Source organism: Macaca mulatta, chromosome 20 (genome assembly GCF_049350105.2).
Source record: "Macaca mulatta isolate MMU2019108-1 chromosome 20, T2T-MMU8v2.0, whole genome shotgun sequence".
Taxonomy (NCBI): Eukaryota; Metazoa; Chordata; class Mammalia; order Primates; family Cercopithecidae; genus Macaca; species Macaca mulatta.
Genome location: NC_133425.1, coordinates 63633478 through 63654520, shown reverse-complemented (window position 1 = coordinate 63654520; position 21043 = coordinate 63633478). Strand labels below are relative to the sequence as shown.

Below are 21043 nucleotides of genomic sequence, written 5' to 3'. Positions count from 1 at the left end.
CCAGGTGCAGTAGCTCATGCCTGTAATCTCAGCACTTTGGGAGGGCGAAGTAGGAGGATTGCTCGAGGCCAAGGGTTCAAGATCAACCTAGCCAACATAGCAAGACCCTATCTCAATTAAAAAAAAAAAAAAAACAAAAGAAGAAGAAAAATCAGAAATTGTGCCTAAAGCTTGGTGGCTGAGACTGGACCAAGCCTCAGTCTTACTCCTGAGTAGAGCCCTTTCTCTGGGAGCACTGGTCTGGGAAGTCAGTTAGGGCAGCCTGGCATGGAGTGACCCCATTAGCCACAGAGTCCTATCAAAGGGCCAGCCTATTGTCCTCCAGCCAGCCTCACACAGGCAGAGGACAGTTGATCCCCTCTAAGAGGAGGGCCCTCAGGACAGAGAGGACTAGCAGTGAATTGCCCAAGGTCAAAAAGCAATGGGCTCTGGGAGGCAGTGGGTAGTGCGGTATCCTTATCTGCATATAGAAAAGCAAGCGTGGGTGGCAGGGGGGAGGAGGGCAGTGCTGGAACTGAGACAGAGGCCTCACCCACCAAACCCTAGACTCAGAGGCCAGCAGGGCCAGGGGCTGCTGGCTGGCACAGGTGCCTGACCCTGTGTTAAAGTTGCCACAAAACAGTGAGGCTCTGACACACGGGAGATGTGGGAAATACAGCTTTGACCCAGAAGGGAATCCTCCCCTCCCCACCACCCCAAAAGAGCCTGGAAAAAGGGAGGAGAAGCAGCATGTTTACAGCTGAGGAAGCGGGGGCAGGACAGGGCAGGGACCTTTGGTCAGAACGCCCCTCCCAGTAAGCGGGGGAGGCCCCATGAGATGCGGTAGCCGTTTGTTTGCTTCTCACTGCCAGGAGGAAATTAAAGAGAATCTGCCACTTCCTTCCGCCCCAAGTGGGATGAGGAAGGCGGGGGACGGGAGGGACTGTGTGGTGTGATCTGCCAAACATAAGGGCCCCAAATTGCTGTCATCAGCCGCCTCCAGTGCCCCACTGCCCAGAGCAGGAACTTCATCAGGTCTGAGGTTCCAGGCAGCTATCAGGCTTGAAGGAGACTCCGGGGATCAGACCAACAGTCCCCACCCCACTGGACTAGTCCCTTACTGGGGTACCAGTTACCCTAGTCCTTCTTCCAGATTTCATATCACCTCTCATCAGAACAGACAACTGATGTCCAGCGCGGCAGGTATACCATCAGTAAAATGGGCTTCTTGGGCCTTTCTAACTTGGCCCAAGTCCAGTGATACCCCATTCCCCACCTCTACCAGAACCACAGAGATGGGCAGGAGATTCACTTTGGGAATCTCTAGCTCTACTCAGGAGAAAGACTGAGGCTTGGTCCAGTCTCAGCCACCAAGCTTTAGATTGGTGCACAGAGGGTGGGAGTAGAATAATCATGCCAGGACACAAGCCCATTTATGAAGATGCCCAAGGCTGAAGCAGCCAGCCATGGGTGAGGGTAGGGGGTGTCTTTATTGCACAGTACCAATGTCAGGTTGGGGAGGTACCACCTGAAAAGCTCCTGTTTTCAAAGAGAACTTGACCCTGTCAGATCCACCAAAGGGGCCAGGATCCACCCTTGGGTGGCCCCTGGTCCATGCTCTAGGCTGATGGCCCCTGCCAGGACATCTAACTCCTGCCAGGCAAGACCAGCATCTGGTTCATGCTGTGGCATCCACAGCCACCTTAGCACCAGGCCCATGGAGGGGGTGACTAGGGCAGGAAGAGTAGTCACCAGCCTTCCAGAGGGCTCTCTTCACCACTTCCTAAGGCCACAAAGGGCTTCTTGCACAGCTCCCCAGGTTGTGCTAGCTCCTGAGCTCTGGGGCCCCCAGGGTCTTGGTCAGGAGCCTCCCTCTTTCGCTTGTGCAAGGAAGGGCTCTCCTCACCCAGCCGACCCTCAGGGAGGCCCTGGCTCCGCAGACAGACGATGGCTGCAGCCTGCTCCGCCAGTTTCTTGGACTTGTCCCTGGGCAGACAGAGGACAATAAGGTGGGTGGGCAGGGTGCAGGGCTGTGAGGCCTGACTCTACACACCCTTGGCAGATTCTGACAAAACTGAGTAAGGGGTCACCATCCAGGGATGCCACTGCCCACATACACCATCTACCCACCCCTCCTAGGGCATGATAATGCTGGATGCATGGCACTCTCCTCCTCACCCCAAGCCTCCTCTCCTATGATGAGGAAACTTACCACAAGGTAGATTGATACTTTTGTTCAGCAACGGTGACAATAGAGGAGAACAGGCGATCTAGAGGGCGTTGAACCTGGTACAAAGAGAAAAGGAAACACATGGCCAGAGAAATGAGCCCTGTAGGCCAACCTGCTGGGGTCAAATCAAAGGCAGATAAAAGGAAGTATTTCCAGCCTAAGTCAAATGAAGGCTGCCTATATCACATGCTCCTCCCAAGCAAAAGTGCCCAGTAGAGAAAGGCAGATGCACAAATACACAATGACCTCAAGTGTCTGGAGCTGTCATGGACCTAAGCAAAGCCCAGCAGAACCCTTAGCTGCACATGGCTATGGAGCCTCCTGCTGACATCTGGATAGGCCAGGTCCCCAAAATGAGGAGTCACCAGATGCCAAAAGGGTGAGAAGGGACAAGCTAGGAGCAGAGAAGGCACACCTGGAAGAGGGACCAGGTGAGTGGCTGCAGCAAAGAGCTGCAGGGATGAAACTGCAAGGAGCGAGGCACGTGGAAGGGTCTCACGCTCTATGCTGAGGTGCTGGCTTGATCCTTCAGACACTGGGGAGCCTCTGACTTGAGGAGACAGAAGTTAGATTTGTTTTGGAAAAGTCACTGTGCTGGGGGTGGGCGGTGGGGTGGGGACACAGATACAACCCCCAGAAGGTATAAGCCTCGAGGCCAGAAGACCAGTCCAGATGAGGCAGAACAGCCTAAGGAAGGCATGGCCGCAAGGACCAAAGGAAGTGAAGCAAGCCTATCTCATGGTTTCCACCCCAGGGATACCACATCTGGAGCCCAATTCTGTGCCCCATTGGCTGAGGCCTTATCCAAAAACATGTCTGGGCCAGGCGCTGTGGCTCATGCCTGTAATCCTAGCACTTTGGGAGGCTGAGGTGGGTGGATCATCTGAGGTCAGGAGTTCGAGACCAGCCTGGTCAACATGGCGAAACCCCGTCTCTACTAAAAATACAAAAAAGTTAGCCAGGCGTGCTGGTGAGCACCTGTAATCCCAGCTACTCAGGGGGCTGAGGCAGGAGAATCGCTTGAACCTGGAGGTGGAGGTTGCAGTGAGCCAAGATCATGCCACTGCACTCCAGCCTAGGCAACAGAGTGAGACTCTGTCTCCAGAAAAAAAAAAACAGAGTGAGACTCCATCTCAAAAAAAATAAATAGAATAATAATAATAATTAAATAAAAAAATTTTTAAAAGGCTCATGACATAATCCCAGCACTTTGGGAGGCTGAGGAGGGAGGACCACTTGAACACAGGAGTTTGAGACCAGCCTGCCTGGGCAACAAAGCAAGACCCCGTTTCTTTTTTTCGAGACAGACTCGCTCTGCCGCCCAGGCTGGAGTGCAGTAGCGTGATCTCAGCTAACGGCAACCTCCGCCTTCCAGGTTTAAGCAGTTCTCTGCCTCAGCCTCCCAAGTAGCTGGGATTACAGGCACCCACCACCACGCCCAACTATTTTTTTGTATTTTTAGGAGAGACAGGGTTTCACCATCTTGGCCAGGCTGGTCTTGAACTCCTGACCTCATGATCCACCTGCCTCAGCCTCCCAAAGTGCTGGGATTACAGGCGTGAGCCACGGCGCCCAGCCAAGACCCCTTAAAAAAAAAAAAAAAAAAAAAAAAAAAAAAAATTAGACTCTGTTTCCAAAAAAAAAGAGATGTCTGGCTGAATTGGACAACCGGCCACTGTAAGGGGGGGGGGGCTATCAGCAACTGACCTGGCCACCAGCAGCTTCTCCATGCCTACAGAGAGCAAGGCCAGGCTCCAGCCTGGCAGTCTAGAGTTGAGGGTGTAAACCATGGGAGTGCCATGGCTGGCTGCAGGGCAGGCCACAGCCAGGAACTCACCGTTTCATACACAGGCTGTGCCAACTTCTCCCTCCGGCACCACTCTAGTAGGCACATCTTGGGGGTGATCTGGGCTGGGTATGCTCTCCTGGGGAAAGGAAGGGAAGCAGTTGGGGCTCGCCTACCATCACCACTCCCTCCCTCAGCCAGGGCATTACTCAGCTCCTGATAGGAGCTGCAGAAATGAGAGGAACTGAGACACCGAGCTGCTGCCTTAAGGCTTCTGTGCGTGCTCCCCTAGGCTCCCATTCCTGTCCCACCAGCAGCTTGGACCTGGGTTCTCCCTAAAGGGAAGATGAATTTTGGCATGCTCAGGAAATTGTAGGGGAAGGGGGAATGAACTCCCAGTACTCTGGGGTCCAGCCTGGAAAAACAATCTTCAACATCCAAGAAAGAAGCTTGCCACTCAAGACAAGATCAGTAGGGAGTGGGTGGAGGTGGGCAATGGAGGTGGCCAGACAATGGTCTCGGGGATCTGGCTCAGCACCCACCCTGATTACGCCTGCCAAGTGTCAAGATCATCTGCTGCAGCCATGGACACATGGAATCTGGTTTCAGAGTCAGCCTGTGACAGGGTGACACGGTGACAGGGTGGGAGGGGTCATATTCCAACTTCCCAACTGGAACTCTCCCTGGCATCTGACTGCCCAACATCTATCCCCCCACCGCTCCCCCCTCCACCCCTCTGCCAGACAACACTGGCTCCTGTCTGGTCGTGGGGAATGGAGAAAGGCTCACATCCCAGAGGAGGGCACCATTCAAAGCTGAGTCACAATCTGAGGCGTAAGCAGCTTGAGAGGGCACCACAGGGGTGGTGAGGGGCACTGGGTGTGGGCAGGGCTGCAGAGCCAAATGAGGGCTAGGGTCCTACTGTTGTCTGAGGAGCTCCATGCAAGCAGCCAGCTTCTCAGGGCCTTGGAAAAGCACAGACTTTCAGGAACAGGAGACAAGTCCCCCCTGCCCTGAGTTGTGGGAGGCGGTGGTAAGTCAGGGAAAAAGTAGAGTTCAGTCACCCTTGGGACAGCCTTTCAGGAACTATCTTCCCTGAAAGCACCTTCTATGGGATGCTGAAAATTTAGAACAAGTTTCCAACCCAAGAAGACCTGTGGCCCCTATGTTTGACATTACATACAGCAGCCAATTTGCTGGCCCATTGGGACCCCAAGGGTGGTGGCCCCAGCCCAAGCTGAGGCCAAGCTGGAGACCTACCGGTCAAACTTGACAGCCATCTTAATGACACCAGAGGTATCTTCAGCTGGCTCCCCTGTCTCCTCTGAAGTCCTGGCTGACAGCTTGGCCCGCTGGGCATCCAGCTCCTGTGTGGTCTCCTCATAGAAGGCACCAAGGCCAAAGGCCTCACTAAAGAGGAAGAAGAAGACCAGGGCAAACACTTTAGCGGAGCCAGCATCCAGGGTACTGCAGGACCCCAGGGCCCCACCACTGAGAAACTCCTCTACCACAAACAACAAAACACCACCGGGGCCTGGCCATCAGAATGTGCCTCCTGCCCAGCCCTGGGATTACCCTGGACTGGAAGATGGGCAGTGAATGCGAACCCAAGTGTGTACACTGGAGGGAGGCTGGACTGGTTGGCAAAGGTTGTAAAGGTCAGCCCCACCACCTGCAGCCTCTCTCCTGAGGGGGAGCACACAGATAGTGTCCCCAGTCAGCCGTGACTGAGTTGACCAATGCTGATCAAGCACATGGGCCCATGGGAGGAAGAGACAGAGGCCTGACCACTAAGTGGTTCCCCACTTCCCGCCCAGCCACAGGCAGTTATACATGGGTCTCAGCTGACACTGAGGCACCACCCAGAGCTACAGAGTTATGTGGGGTAGGGACTGAACCAATGCCACAAGCCAAGGGTGGGAGGAGGGCTCTGGCAAGGGTTTTTCCCTTCTAGGAAACATCTTGAGGGCCGGAAGACTCAAATGAAGATAGATCCCCAATGGCAAAAGTGGTTCAGAAAGGCATCTATAAAAGACGGAAGCTATAGATAGCTCATGTGAGAGGGAGAGAGCCTTCCAGGCAGAGGACCCATTACAAGCACAGGTGTGGAGGTCTGGAAGCAGACAGGTAGACAGGGAGCTGTGGGGGCAGTGGCTAGGCCAGCTTGTGAAGGGCCTCAACTGTCAACCATCTGAGCTAGAGGTGCGCCTGATCTAGAGAATCAACAGGTGGTCTCTCAAACTGCAGGGTGATGGGTGTGAGTGCAGGCTCAAGGGAGAGGCTCCATGCTACAGCCCAATTCTCCTGAACACTGGTTCCTGGTGGCCTGGCGTGTGACCATCCCATTTATGGGAAACCCCCTTCCTTTGCATTCCTCTATCCTCCTAGTACCCTAGTTCCCAGAGCTCTGCTAATCCGTCCAGGGATGGGACGTTTCAAAGCTTTCAAATAATCCCCTCCTGGGAGGCAAAGCTATACCATCACTCCACTCCTCTACATCTACATCCAGAAGCTGTGTCCCTGGTCCCCTAGTGGAGTCAGCTTAGGGCTCAAAGTCAAACTTGGGCAATGTGTACAAGGACAGATGGACATCTTATTGTGCCTCTTACCAAATTTCCCGGGAAGACTGGGCAGCATGGAGCAACCTTCCCTGGGGCGACTCCAGCTGTTCTCGTAGCATCTGGCACAAGCAGTACTTGGTGTTGGTGTAGTGGTTGTCATACTGCACCGCCTGAGAGAAGAAATGACTCGCCTGATGCCCAGGCAGGCTCTAAGGCCTGGGCTATGTTCTAATGGCAGGGAAAGGGGCTCCAAGAAGGCACTAGAGATGTATGTGCAGCAAGGCAATGTGACCCCCATAAGAAGAACCACCACTGGCCAGGAGCAGTGGCTCGCATCTGTAGGAAGATTGCTTGAGGCTGGGAGTTCAAGAGCAGCCTGGGCAACATAAGACTCAACTCTACAAAAATTTAAAAAAGAATATTGGCCGGGCGCGGTGGCTCAAGCCTGTAATCCCAGCACTTTGGGAGGCCGAGATGGGCAGATCACAAGGTCGGGAGATCGAGACCATCCTGGCTAACACGGTGAAACCCCGTCTCTACTAATAAAAATACAAAAAAAAAAAAAACTAGCCAGGCGAGGTGGTGGGTGCCTGTAGTCCCAGCTACTCAGGAAGCTGAGGGAGGAAAATGGTGTAAACCTGGGAGGCAGAGCTTGCAGTGGGCTGAGATCCAGCCACTGCACTCCAGCCTGGGCGACAGAGCGAGACTGTCTCAAAAAAAAAAAAAAAGAAAATTATCGGCTGGGCACAGTGGCCTGTAATCACAGCACATTGGGAGGCCAAGGCAGGCAGATCACCTGAGGTTGGGAGTTTGAGACCAGCCAGACCAACATGGAGAAACTCCATCTCTCCTAAAAATACAAAATTAGCCAGGCGTGGTGGCGGGCGCCTGTAATCCCAGCTACTCGGGAGGCTGAGGCAGGAGAATGGCTTGAACCCTGGAGGCAGAGGTTGCGGTGAGCCAATATAGTGCCACTGCACTCCAGCCTGGGTGACAACAGCGAAACTCCGTCTCAAAAAATAAATAAATAAATAAATAAAAATTAGCCAGGCATGTTGGCACACACCTGTAGCCATAGCTACTAGGGAGGCTAAGGCAAGACAATTGCTTGCACCCAGGAGTTGTGGCTATAGTGAGCTATGATCATGCCACTGCACTCCAGTCTGGGCAAGAGTGAGACCCTATCTAAAATAGAAATAAAAAATAAATTAAAAAGCCACTTTGACCTTGGTCATCTACTCCTCCAGCTAGTGATACAAAGCTTGAGGGTCACAGCCAAGGCCCACGGTCAGAAACACACTCTCCTGGACAGCCTGACTGAGGTCTTGAAGTGCGGAAGCCCCTTCCTGCTTCAGCCACCACAGAGGACCTACTGCCAAGTATCTTCCAGGGCAGGGAGGGGAAACACACCAAATTCTGGCATGGCAGGTCCAGTGCTGGGAAAGGGGTTGAGGTTCTTCTATTCCTTCTAACCAGAATGGGCACCTTCCCTTCCCACATCTTGAATAGCCTCTAACTTCCCCCTACATGGGTAAAACACAGCATCATTTAGTTCACATGTGTTACTCATCACTACATTTATCTATACAAGTGTGAGGCGCAACTGTTACCATCACTCCACAGACTATGAAATGAAGGCTCAGGGAGGCAAGATGACTGCCAGGGATACCCAGTAGAAGCCGGCTGGCTGGGGGCAGAGCAGGAGAGCAGTAGTGGGTGAAGGTGGCCTTCCCCAGCCCTCCAGGACACCCTCCCATCCCCCACCTCCTATGCTACTCTAGTAACTCCACCTGGGCCTATGACTTCAGTGCCTGGGAAAGTGCCATGGCACGCCCGGGACAAAGTGGGAAGTTGGGGAGCCCCGGCTAGCGGCAAGTCCTCGATTCAGCTTGTCTGGAAAGAAGGCACCTGGCTGTACCAGAAGCAGCCCTGCCTATGCTTGAGAGCTGCTCCCTTTCTCTGTGATAGCACACCCTCTTGAGGAGCTGCCAAGGGATGGCTCAGCAGGAATGATAACATCACTTTTCACCCAGTGAGTAAGCTCAGCACTGTTCAGCACGTCTTCTTGGCCACAGACTTGCCAGCTGGCCAAAAAGCTGAACAGCTGACCTGGGCTGGGGCAAGCCCTCCCTTGCCATGGAGCTATCCCAGACCATTGGAGAGGTGGTGGTCACCAACTTGCCCAGCAGGACACCAGAACCAGGGGGTGAGGGCCGCATCATTGAACAGGAAATAGGACAAAGGCTGCCCCACTCTGGACACAGACCTCAGGGCATCTTACCATCCCAGTTTGCACAGCCATGGAAACACTCACATACCATGGCAGCCACAGGCACTCCTAGGCAGGTATGAACCCTAGAACTGAAGAGGAGGATGGAACTCTGCTCTGGGCAAGGACTGAACCCTCTGCTCAGACCCAATTCACTGAAGAATTTGAGGACCACTCACTGTCTCTCCCTGTAGACACGTGCAGCTGATCGGAGTCCCGCAGAGTTTCAGGGTTGTGCCAAAGAGATAAGGCAAGTGAACTCTTCATTTTCTTTTATAGGGATATGCCCTTGGCACTACCATCAACCTCTCAATGAGAAGAAACTGGTTTAGAAAAGGCCATTCCCAGCCTGGGCAACATAGGGAGACTTCACCTCTATTTAAAAAATAAAAAATTAGCTGAGTGTGGTGGCACATGCTTGTAGTTCCAGCTACTTGGGAGGCTGAGGCAGGAGGATCACTTGAGCCCAGGAGGTCAAGACTGCAGTGAGTCATGATTATGCCACTATGCTCACACCTGCGCAACAGAGCGAGACCCCCATCTCAAAAAAACAAAAAGGCTATTCCCTAAGTCGAGGGTTATGGTTAAAGCATTCTGGAATCAGCAATAGAAAAGTTTTAGAAGTGATTTTGACTGATGAGTCAAATCAGGTGAGAAATTTCTCAATTGCTCCTCTTGGCTGTGGCTGCTCCTGAGCCAACCTAGAGGCACATATGCCTTTGATGATGTAGAACCCATAGTCCATGTGCATATGCCTCTGTATGTGCAGCGTGTGAGAAAAAGAAAGATATATATCATGCATTTGGGGCTCCAACAGCATCCTGGATCTAGAAGGTCCTTGCTATGACCTGCAAACCTCTGGAAGCTTTAGGAGATGGTAGGGGCATGCCCCCCAGCATCCTCTCTTAGCACTGCAGCTGGGAGACCCAATACAGCAGTGAGCTAGTGCAGCTACACTACATGAGCTAAAAAGAAAAGGAGAGAAACAGCAAGCACTGCTGGCAGCTGGGGGCTCACACAAAGTGCTCTCTGCAGGAGTGTGGTAGACAGAAATGCTTGTTTCAAAAAAGTACAGAGACGTACATATCTGATGTATTTCTGCATGACCTCCTCCAGGGGCCGCAGACCCTCCTTGAGGAATATAGATGGGTTCCACATGGCTGCTCGGGCCACCATCACAGAAGAGGCTGCCGTGGCTTGTCGAAAGTCCTCTATGTCCGAATACCGTTGGATGTGGTCATGAGATCCTCCGCTAAAAAGCAATCGGAGGGTTAGGGGTGTCCCCATCATGGAACCTATCAGCATTTTCAGAAAAAGTCAGCTTTCAGATCTGCCACTGATTAACAATGTAAATTTGCCCAAGTCCCTTCAGCTATCATAGCTTCAGTAAAGTGGATATTAGAATCCATATCCCCTTATGAAGTTAGGAGCACTAACCAAGATAATACATGTAAAGTGCCTGGCACTTAATAGGTAATCTAGGAAATTTACTTTCCTTGCCCCTAATCTAAAACAGTGGCTACAGCCAGCCCACATCTGGAGACATGGGTCCATAACTGGGCTATTGGGACTACAGGAAAACCCCCAAGCTGAATGGGCCACTTACATGTTCACTGAGGGCTAAGTCAAAACCCTGGCAAGAGGAATAGACACCGTGGTGATCACGAGAGGAGGGAAGGAGGCCCACTTAGGTCATACTTTCCCCTCCCTGCAGCCTGCTGCTCCAAGGACCCCCTGCTCTGTCTCCATACATTTCATCAGGAGTCAGGCGGCAGCCTCAGTCCAGAGACAGGCATGCAGAGGGGAGGGTCTCAGGTGGCAGCAGAAGGAACAGGGTCTGGGGTCTTGTGGAAAGCCCTGCCCTTTCCAAGCCACCCCTAAAACTTTTCACTCTAGGGAAGGCTGGGCCTGGCTACCCCCAGCCCTTAGCTCTGTGGGACACGGAGTACATGATGAAGAAAGGAGGCTTACTTGGCTATGACAGGAATGGAGAGGGTATCAGCAATGGCTTTGATGACTTCACAGCTGACAGGATGCTGAGGTCGCTCCTCCCGCTTCCTTGGAGATAGAAAGATGGGGCTGAGGGCTGAGCACCAAAAGCCACATCACCACTCACAGGATTACCTCAGCCAAACCTTACTGTCCTCCCCACTGACCCTCAGGAAGGTCAGGTGGCCATGTGGCCATCAAGGACAGGTGGCAGGGGATGGCTCTCCCTGCCCTCTGGAGAAGAACTGTGAGGGGCAGGGGCAGCACAGATCCATGCTGAGTTCAGCTCTTGGAGGCCTACAGGTGAAGCCTAGCTGCAGGGGGACGAGGTGGGTGGACCAGCTCCCAAGGTCATGTTGCTTTTCCCTACCTTCCCTTTGCCTCTGCCAGAGATGAGGGACAGGGCCATAAGAGTGCTGCCCCTACTGTCCCAGTCCTGCCCTCTCCAAGGGACTGGGAACAGCTGCTGCTGCTCAGACTGGCCACTCCCACACAGCTGCCAATGCCAAAGCCAAGTTGCAGAGCTGATCCTAGGGAGAGGCACCTGACACAGGGTAGGCCCCGCACCCAGGGCAGGCCACGGAGCATGGTTGTCACACCACAGCACAAGCGAGGCAGGACCACAACCTGGGGCCCCTCCTTCCAAGGTCAACTGCAAGTTCTTGTGCATGAGTTTTAGGGCTGCTGATGTGAGGTCTGACCTGAGCTGTGCTCAGAGACAAAGCAGAGAAGACGGTCGACCAGATAGCCCTTGTCCAGCTCTTGTCTGAGTATGTCCCCTCTGCTATACTCTTGTTCTTTTTTTTTTTTTTTTTGAGACGGTGTTTTGCTCTTGTTGCCCAGGTTGGAGTGCAGTGGTGCAACCTCAGCTCAATGCAACCTCCACTTCCTGAGTTCAGGCAATTCTCCTGCCTCAGCCTCCCAAGTAGCTGGGATTACAGGCATGAGCTACCATACCTGGCTAATTTTGTGTATTTTTTAGTAGAAACGGGGTTTCACCATGTTGGTCAAGCTGGTCTTAAACTCCTGACCTCATGTGATCCACCTGCCTTGGCCTCCTAAAGTGCTGGGATTCTAGGCATTAGCCACCATACCTGGGCCCCTCTGCTATACTCTTCTTCAACAAAAGGGTCAAGGGCCACAGGCCTCAGAGGGCCTTGTCAACCTAGCCTCTACCTCTGTCTCCCAACATCTCCAGTAGTCACTTTTAGCCCATCTTAACAACTTTGATGGTCAGAAAGGGCTTCTTCAAACTCACCCAAATCTGTCTTCTGAGTGTTCCCAACTACTGGTAAAAAATAATAGCTTCCTTTATTAAGAGAATACTGGCTGGGCACAGTGGCTCACGCCTGTAATCCCTGCACTTTGGGAGGCCAAGGTGGATGGATCACTTGAGGTCAGGAGTTTGAAACTAGCCTGGCCAACATGGTGAAACCCCATCTCTACTAAAAATTTAAATTAAAAAAAAAATACCCAGGCATGATGGCAGGCACCTATAATCCCAGCTACTCAAGAGGCTGAGGCAGGAAAATTGCTTGAATCCTGGAGGCAAAGGTTGCAGTGAGCTGAGATCGCGCCACTGTACTCCAGCCTGGGCAACAGAGCAAGACTCTGTCTCAAAAGAAAAAGAGAAAGAATACTACATGCCACGCACTGTGCCAAGAATTTATATTCACAATCTCATAAAAGCCTTGGGACAACCCTATAAAGTAGAAATTATCTTAATTTCTAAACAAGGAATGTTGTGCTCAGAAAGGTTAAGTGATTTCCCAAGGATATACAGTTATCAAGCAGCAGAACCGAGATCTCAAACCAGGGAGTCTAAATCCAAAGCCTGCTGCCTTGGGAAAGAGCTATGTATACAAGTGTGTACTCCTCCCTCCTGGCTTCAACCCAAGCAACTGTGCTTTGCTCTGCTTTGTATGACGGGAGTTCTGGGTTCTCTTCTCTGAAAATGTTGTAAGAGCACAATCAACAACTTGAGCTCTTCCTATAAGACCCCAAGCCCAAAGGAACATCACTCAGAGAAGAGAGGTCCCCCTGGCCCAGGTCTACTGACCTGAGATGCTGTACAAAAGCAGCACATCCTGGACACAGAAAACAAGTGTGACTGTAAGCCACTGGTGGCCTTCAGAACCTCAGCTCTCAGCAATTACATTAGCTACAGCTAGAAGGATTGTTTAGTCATTGTGACAGCTGGCAGTCCAACAAATGCAGACAAGAGAGGCAGAGACTTTAAAAGAATAGGCTGGTTGTGGTGGCTCACGCCTGTAATCCCCGCACTTTGAGGGGCTGAGGTAGGAGGATCACTTAAGCCCAGGAGTTTGAGACCAGCCTGGGCAACATAAGGAGATCCCGTCACAACAAAAAAATATAAAATTAGCCAAGTGTGGTGGCATGTGCCTATAGTTTCAGCCACTCAGGAGGCTGAGACGGGAGGATCACTTGAGCCCAGGAGTTTGAGGCTGCAGTGAACTGATTGTGCCACTTCACTCCAGCCTGGGTAACAGAACAAGACTGTCTCAAAAAACAACAACAATGAAAAACAAATAAACAAAGCAATCTATCTGGGATTATTCAAGGGAGAAGTCATTGCTCAATATAATAGAAAGAAAATAAAGCTGAGCCTAGAGGCTCATGCCTGTAATCACAGCACTTTGGGAGGCCAAGGTGGGTGGATCACCTGAGATCAGGAGTTCGAAACCAGCCCGGCCAACGTGGTGAAACCCCGTCTCTACTAAAAAATATAAAAATTAGCTGGGCATGGTGGAGCATGCCTGTAATCTTAGCTACTCAGGAGGCTGAGGCAGGAGAATCACTTGAACCCGGGAGATGGAGATTGCAGTGAGCCAAGACTGCGCTATTGCACTCCAGCCTGGGTGACAGAATGGCAAAAAGATAGAAGGAGAGGAGAAGAGGGGAAAGGAGAGGAGAGGGGGGAGGGGAGGAGATGGGAGGGGAGGAAGGAGAGGAAGGAAAGAGAGAAGGAGGGAGGGAGAGAGGGAGGGAGGGAGGGAGGGAGGGAAGGAAGGAAGGAAGGAAGGAAGGAAGGAAGGAAGGAAGGAAGGAAGGAAGGAAGGAAGGAAGGAAGGAGGGAAGGAAATAAATGAGATTTTCTCATGAGGGTCAGAATTCCACCACGAACTGGCTGCATGGTACGATTTTGAGCAAGTCACTCAATCTCTAGCATTTACACATCCTGATGGTAGAGGCGTTTCTCCTTTCTTTGTCTCTCTGCGTCTCTAAACCTCAGTACCTACCCTCAATAGGTGCTCCATAAATGAAACAAAGGCAAATGCAAGCTCATTCAGGGTCTGCCTGCCCTCAAGACTCATAGGATATCAAAGAGCTAGGCAGATATAGGCTGAATATGTAAAAGAGAAATTGTCACTTGGGATGACAGATCAATTAAGGAAGAATCACTAATATGGGTTAGGACCTCCCTGCCAGTCAGTCACTAGAAATGTGACCACTCACCTCCCATGAACTGCAATGGCAGCAATGCCAGTCCTCTCTATCCGCTTCACAAGGCTCAGAGTATCTTCTAGCTGAGGAAGAGGACCACACAGGATGGTTACTGAAGCCCCAGAAGGAGCAGCTGCTGGCTCCTAAAGTAGGCTCAGCTCCACTCTCTCCTCCAAGCCTAATTTAGCACCTCAAGAATCATTCACAAACCTAAATCCAACATCACCAGAGAGAATGGACCTTCAAATGTAACACACCATCCTTACCGACGGCAGGATGCGAATCTTGCAGGTCACAGGTCTGCGTATCCCTTTAACAAGAGTGCTGAGGATCTGCAGAGAGGAAAACACAAGAGCACCTATGTCTTCTAGAACAAACCACCATACTGCCTGAACTAATTAACTCCGCTACAGGCTGTGCATTCTGGTGGCATGAACAGTTTCTGTATGTGTGAATGCATGTGTGTGTCTGTTACACACATACACAAATAAGCTCCACGAGGCAAGGGACCTGCCTTTGTTCTACACTGGAGCCCCAGCGCCTGCCTAGCACCTAGTGGTATATACATATTTGTCAAATATGCTGAATGAATGAGTGAGTGAACGGGTATGCGTGCACACCTGTGTGCAACTCACTGAGCCTTTGCCAGGACAAATACCAGAATTATCTGGAGAACTGAAGAAATACAAACTCTTGAATTCCACACTGTTATTTCCTGAATCAGTCTCTAAGGGCAGGGCTTAGGAATGTGTGTTTTCAAAAGGCTCTGCCCAACACACTCCACCCCATCCTCAGTATCATTCTGAGCCTAGCCTTGGTTAAGAACACGTGGCTAAAAATAATAATAATAATAATAAGTAAGAAAAAAAGAACACATAGCTAACTGGGTGTGGTGGTTCATGCCTGTAATCCCAACACTTTGAGAGGCTGAAGTGGGAAGACTGCTTGAAGCCAGGAGTTCGAGACCACCCTGGGCAACACAGCAAGACCCTGTTCCCTTTTTGTTTGTTTGTTTGTTTGTTTTGTTTTGAGACAGGGTCTGGCTCTGTTTCCCAAGCTAGTGTGCAGTGGTGCAATCTTGGCTCACTGCAACCTCTGCCTCCCTAGCTCAAGCAATCCTCCCACCTCAGCCTCCATAGTAGCTGGGACCACCATGTTGGCCAGGCTGGTCTCAAACTCCTGAGCTCAAGCAATCTACCTGCTTCAGCCTCCCAAAGTCCTGGGATTACAGGCTTGAGTCACTGCACCTAGCCCATCCCTGCTGCTATTTTTAAAAAGGGGGGGGGGCGTGGGGAGGGGGGAACAGCTTCTTTCCTGGGTGAAGAGAATGTTCCCTGAGTGTTGTTCCAGGACTTGCAGGGTGAGGGAACAGGAAGGCTCTTAAGGGCCTGCATTCCTCTTTAGGGGAGTCAGATATACTCCCCTAAACTGGCAAAGAAAAGACAATGTACTCAACATATTTAAAAGTGCTTACCACATGGCAATTGCAAAAGATTTCAAAGAAAGATCAAGACACCATGCAGGAAAGTGACAGGGAGGTAGCAAGACCAGACCACACAAGAATCAGAGATAGAGAGGTGTAGATGACACTGCATGTCTGTGTCATTGCTATCTTCTTCCGTTATCAGAAATTTCAGGCCAGGCAAGCTAGAGGAAAGATGAACCCAAGAACCCTCTTGCAAGAACTGGATGTCTGTCTAGCAGAGCAGGGGGATATCTAGGTGGCTGCTGCCAGTCTTGATTCTAGACAGGCGGGGGCAGCAGAGAGCCAGGTTGCAAAAACCAGTAGTGGAGGCCTTTCAGGGGACAGGCTGAATGAAGCAGGCCATGCCAGAAGACATCTAACCAAGAGGCTGGATGGACTGACAGACAGGTGGACAGTTCATGAGCAAGACAGGACCTGCTGGCCCAACTGCCAGGGACTGGCAGGAATGAACAGTCCCTAGGTGCTGTCCCAGGAGGCAGACTGGGCCTGAGGTCTTAGGGTCACCCTGGCAGGCCTTAAACAGGCACTGACCTTTTAAGTCGGGGTCTGACAGGTTCATCAAGAAATACAATAAAAATTCTCATTCTAGTCCCATCTTTCATGCTCAAAGCAACATCTCCGAAAGTTTCCATTACAAGTGCTCACTTAGAATCCTCTGACATTTGGTGATTTAAGCAACACCACCTGGTCTGATCCAATTCTCTGTCTTGTAGAGCTTCCTTTTGCTGTATTCTATCCAAGTAGCTCTCAGTACTTTTTTCAGTATTTCTGTGCATTTCATGTGTGTGTTAAGGGCTAGGAAGGAAATTAGGTAACCAAAAACCCTAGCCACTTGCAAGGGTCACACTGAGGGGAAATGGCAACTAGAAATTGTCTTCTGGCCAGGGTCTAGCATGAAACTCTCCTGGACACCAACTCTCCAGATCCAAGTCTTTGGGGAGAAAGAACGAGAGACAAGTCCATATTTGAGCAGAGGAACAACACATTTACCTACAAGAAGGCTTGCCTCAATAGACTCACTGGCCAACTGAAGAAAAGTAGGCTCCTTCGCTCCCCTGGTTTCTGGGAGGCAGCAAATGAGGATAGGAAAGCATAGGCCTGGAAAGCAGTGAGACCTGAGCTCAAGTCCTGGCCCTGCCAGTTGTCAGCCATGGCCCAAGTGCAGTGCACACAAGGGGGATGCCCTGCGCATGCTTGTAATCCCAGCACTTTGGGAGGCCAGATCACCTGTGGTTAGGAGTTCCAGGCTAGCCTAAACAACAAGGTGAAACCCTGTACCTACTAATAATACAAAAATTAGCCAGGCATTGTGGTGCACGCCTGTAATCTCAGCTACTCAGAGGCTGAGGCAGGAGAATCTCTTGAACCCAGGAGGTGGAAGTTGCAGTGAGCTGAGATTGCACCACTGCACTCCAGCCTGGGCAACAGAGTGAGACTCCCTCTCAAAATAAATAAATATTTTTAAAAATAAAATAAAACTGAGGTTCTTAATCCAGGTAGCATATCCAGAGTTACCTGGTAGAAGCTTTCTCAAAGAGATTGATATCCCACTCTCCACCCCTACTCACCCCAAGGGTCTGCAGGATTCTCAACGGATAGCATCCTTTATTTATAACTGGGGTAAAATATATATAACATGAAATTTGCCATCTTAAACTTTTTTTTTTTTTTTGAGGCAGAGTTTTGCTCTTTTTGCCCAGGTGGAGTGCAATGGCATGATCTTGGCTCACCGCAACCTCTGCCTCCCGGGTTCAAGCGATTCTCCTGCCTCGGCCTCCCGAGTAGCTGGGATTACAGGCATGCGCCGCCACCCTGGCTAATTTTTTGTATTTTTAGTAGAGACGGGGTTTCTCCATGTTGGTCAGGCTGGTCTTGAACTCCCAACCTCAGGTGATCCACCTGCCTCGGCCTCCCAAAGTGCTGGGATTATAGGCGTGAGCCACTGCACCCGGCAACATTTTTAAGTGTATAATTCAGTGGCATTAATTACATTCACAATGTTGTACAACTACCAATGTTATGTGTTTCCAAGGTTTTCATAACCCCAAATAAGAATCTTTGAGAAAATTTCTAGAGGTGGTCTTAAGACACTCCCACAGATGGAACCATGGGCCTAAAACACCAAGCCTGGAAAGACCCGCAAAGCTCTCACCCAGGCCACCCAGCTTGCCAGCATGGTCTGGACCCAAACTGAATCCAGCCCCTACACCTAAGCTACATCTGGCTTTGTTGTAGAAGCCTGCAACCTCCCCACGATGGGGCAAACCCCATCTATCAGTCCAACCTGGCCCATCTAAGTACCCAATCAGAGAAGTAGTGGAATGAACTAGGCTTCTGAAGTTGAATGTATCTCTGCTGCCTCATGGATGAAATCTGCCTCATTCAAAGAGGGGCAGTAGAGAGGATAGAGCCAACAGCCTGGGTCTGAGAAAACAGGAGGCTGGAGGAAAACAAAAATGCCTGTGTGCTCTGGTTGTGAACCACATCCTCCCTGCTGGGGCCCCCTCTCCTAGGTGTGGAAACCAATTTGACATCCAAGATGTCTCCTTCCACTGCACCCTGCACAGAAGTGTCTAACCGGAGATTTCCAAGTTGAGGTGCCTATTGACCTGACACTTACAAACTATACCCAGGCACCTGGAACCTGAGATGCTACTGGAGAGGGTGCTGACACTAGGAGTCAGAAGAGACTATGGCTCACAAGCTGGCTCTGCCTGCCACTTATTTACTATATGATCTTAAGCAAATTACTTTCTTTCTTTGTGCTTTAGTTTATTGTCCTTGATCAAACGGAGATAAATGCCAATCCTGTCTACTTCAAGGGTTTTCAGAATCAAATGAAAGGCACATTATGGCTGCGCACAGTGGCTCACATCTGTAATCCCACCACTTTGGGAGGCCGAGGTGGGCGGATCACCTGAGGTCAGGAGCTCAAGACCAGCATGACCAACATGAGGAAACTCCATCTCTATTAAAAAATACAAAAATTAGCCGGGCGTCATGACGGGCACCTGTAATCCCACCTACTGAGGAGGCTGAGGCAGAAGAATCACTTGAACCCTGGAGGCAGAGGTTGCAGTGAGCCGAGACTGTGCCACTGCACTCCAGCCTGGGTGACAGAGCAAGACTCTGTCTCAAAAAAAAGAAAGGCACATTATACGAGTACACTACAGATCGAGTATCTCTGGCTGCACATGGGGAAAATGAGAAGGCACGTATCCAGCAAGCACAGTGGTCTTCCTATGTCCCAGAGACAGCGGGGCTGGAGGAACATGCAGGGTTGAGCTGCTGATACAGCAACCATGCAGCTCTCATTGGCAATGATGGCAGCTCTCATTGGTGGTGCCTGAGTCCCAAGTTGCTCTAGCCTCCAGGAAGCAGGATGAGGCTTAAAGCCCAGACACGGAAGTAGTGATAGAGAATGAAAAGGAAAACAAAGGAGCTAAAAGGAAAGGGCTGGCAGACTGGGAGAGGAACACAAAGGATACAGATGGTGTGGCAGAGAATGTCATTGCCACATACCCTGGCAGCTCACAATGCCAGGTAGTAAATGCCAACCTGTCCCCAGGGCCTCATTAAGGTAGCCTACAGAATCACCAAAGAAAGGGGAACAGAGAGAGACTAACTTCAGCTTGCCTCCCCTAACCCTGGCCTGGGCTGCTCTCCAAGGGCTGGGGTAGACTCTTTCAGGACACAGGGGACCCACTGCTGCTCTCCTCAAGTGCCCTGGGAGAGGCCAATCCACCCACACACATACAAACACATATGGCCACTGAGCTTGTCCTCACCACAGGTGGCCTGGCCTCTGCTCTCAAGACCTTCCCAGAAGGGAGACAGGCAATACAGAAGAGGTTCTCTATGAGTCCTCAGGACCCCTGGCCCTTTGTTGACATGTCTCTAGCTCTGGGCTTTTTAGGAACTTCAAAGCTGCTGTAGGCTGGCTCAAGGGTTCCCAAACTTGGCTGCATGTCAAAATCACTGGGAAGATTTTTTGGCAATTGCTAGGCCTCAGGGAGAGAAACTGGGTGGACATCAGTAAATCTGGTATTAGTGGAAGGAGGCATTCTAGACAACTCTAGTTTGGAGCTGTGTTTGAGGACCCCTGCTTTCACCTGTGGAGGACTTACCTTCTCAATCTTGTCAGGGTCTGACAGCAGAGCAGCTCCCATTCCTCCCTAAGGAGAAACACACAAAAGGTCTTCTTACAGCTGGGAGACAGTATGGCCCTCTCCATGGGATGGGGTCTGGCAACTGGGCATCACCTCGACACTCACCTCCAGGGGACCAAGGCCCACTGGCAACCGTCACTTCTTTTAAACAAGTAGGAGGGCAGCAGTATCTGTGCCCACAACATCTGGGACTGAAGTGTGATAATTTTTTTTTTTTTTTTTTTTTAGACAAGAGTCTCGCTTTGTCACCCAGGCTGGAGTGCAGTGGTGCAATCTCAGCTCACTGCAACCTCCACCTCCCTGGTTCAAGTGATTCTTCTGCCTCAGCCTCCTAAGTAGCCAGGACTGCAGGCATGCACCACCATACCTGGCTAATTTTTTAATATATTTTTAGTAGAGAGAGGGTTTCACCATGTTGACCAGGCTGGCCGGACCAGAGTGATGACTTTTAAAATTTATAGGCTGGGCGTGGTGGCTCACACCTATAATCTGAGCACTTTGGGAAGCTGAGTCAGGTGGATCACCTGAGGTCAGGAGTTCGAAACCAGCCTGGCCAACATGGTGAGACCCTGTCTCTACCAAAAATACAAAAATCAGCTGAGCATGGTGGTGTGGGCCTGTAGTCCCAGCTATTCAGGAGGCTGAGGCAGAAGAATTGCTTGAACCCAGGAGGCAGAGGTCGCAGTGAGCCGAGATTGCGCCACTGTACCCCAGCCTGGGTGACAGAGCAAGACCCCATCTCAAACAAAAAAAAAGTCATCGTTCTGATCCCCTTGGTAAAACCCACAAATCTATCTAGAAATGGGCTATATAAAACTTATTTTTCTTTTTTTTTTTTTTTTTTTTTTTTTTTTTGAGACGGAGTCTCGCTCTGTCGCCCAGGCTGGAGTGCAGTGGCGCAATCTCGGCTCACTGCAAGCTCCGCCTCCCGGGTTCACGCCATTCTCCTGCCTCAGCCTCCCGAGTATCTGGGACTACAGGTGCCCGCCCCTGCGCCCAATTTTTTCTATTTTTAGTAGAGACGGGGTTTCACCATGGTCTCGATCTCCTGACCTTGTGATCCGCCCACCTCGGCCTCCCAAAGTGCTGGGATTACAGGCGTGAGCCAC

The 21043-nt window shown here is 51.0% G+C and overlaps 1 protein-coding gene across 24 annotated transcripts in view; it reads right to left on the bottom strand.

Moving 5' to 3' along the window:
• Positions 1-1411: 1411 nt before the first annotated feature.
• Positions 1412-21043, bottom strand: part of DUS2 (dihydrouridine synthase 2) — a 58196-nt gene continuing 38564 nt past the window's right edge. For 21 of the 24 annotated variants that reach the window (XM_077984373.1, XM_077984388.1, XM_077984376.1 and 18 more), the window contains 10 exons: positions 19893-19940; positions 14546-14611; positions 14292-14362; positions 10797-10883; positions 9909-10077; positions 6605-6726; positions 5256-5405; positions 4047-4134; positions 2192-2265; positions 1412-1965 (listed from right to left, as the gene is read on the bottom strand). In XM_077984373.1, the coding sequence (XP_077840499.1) occupies positions 1728-1965; positions 2192-2265; positions 4047-4134; positions 5256-5405; positions 6605-6726; positions 9909-10077; positions 10797-10883; positions 14292-14362; positions 14546-14611; positions 19893-19940 (1113 nt within the window). In that variant the 3' untranslated portion in view covers positions 1412-1727. Of the gene's footprint in view, positions 1966-2191; positions 2266-4046; positions 4135-5255; positions 5406-6604; positions 6727-7966; positions 8080-9908; positions 10078-10796; positions 10884-14291; positions 14363-14545; positions 14612-19892; positions 19941-21043 lie in introns of all 24 variants that reach the window. The other 3 variants (XR_013411054.1, XR_013411056.1, XR_001441781.3) reach the window with 1 other exon arrangement.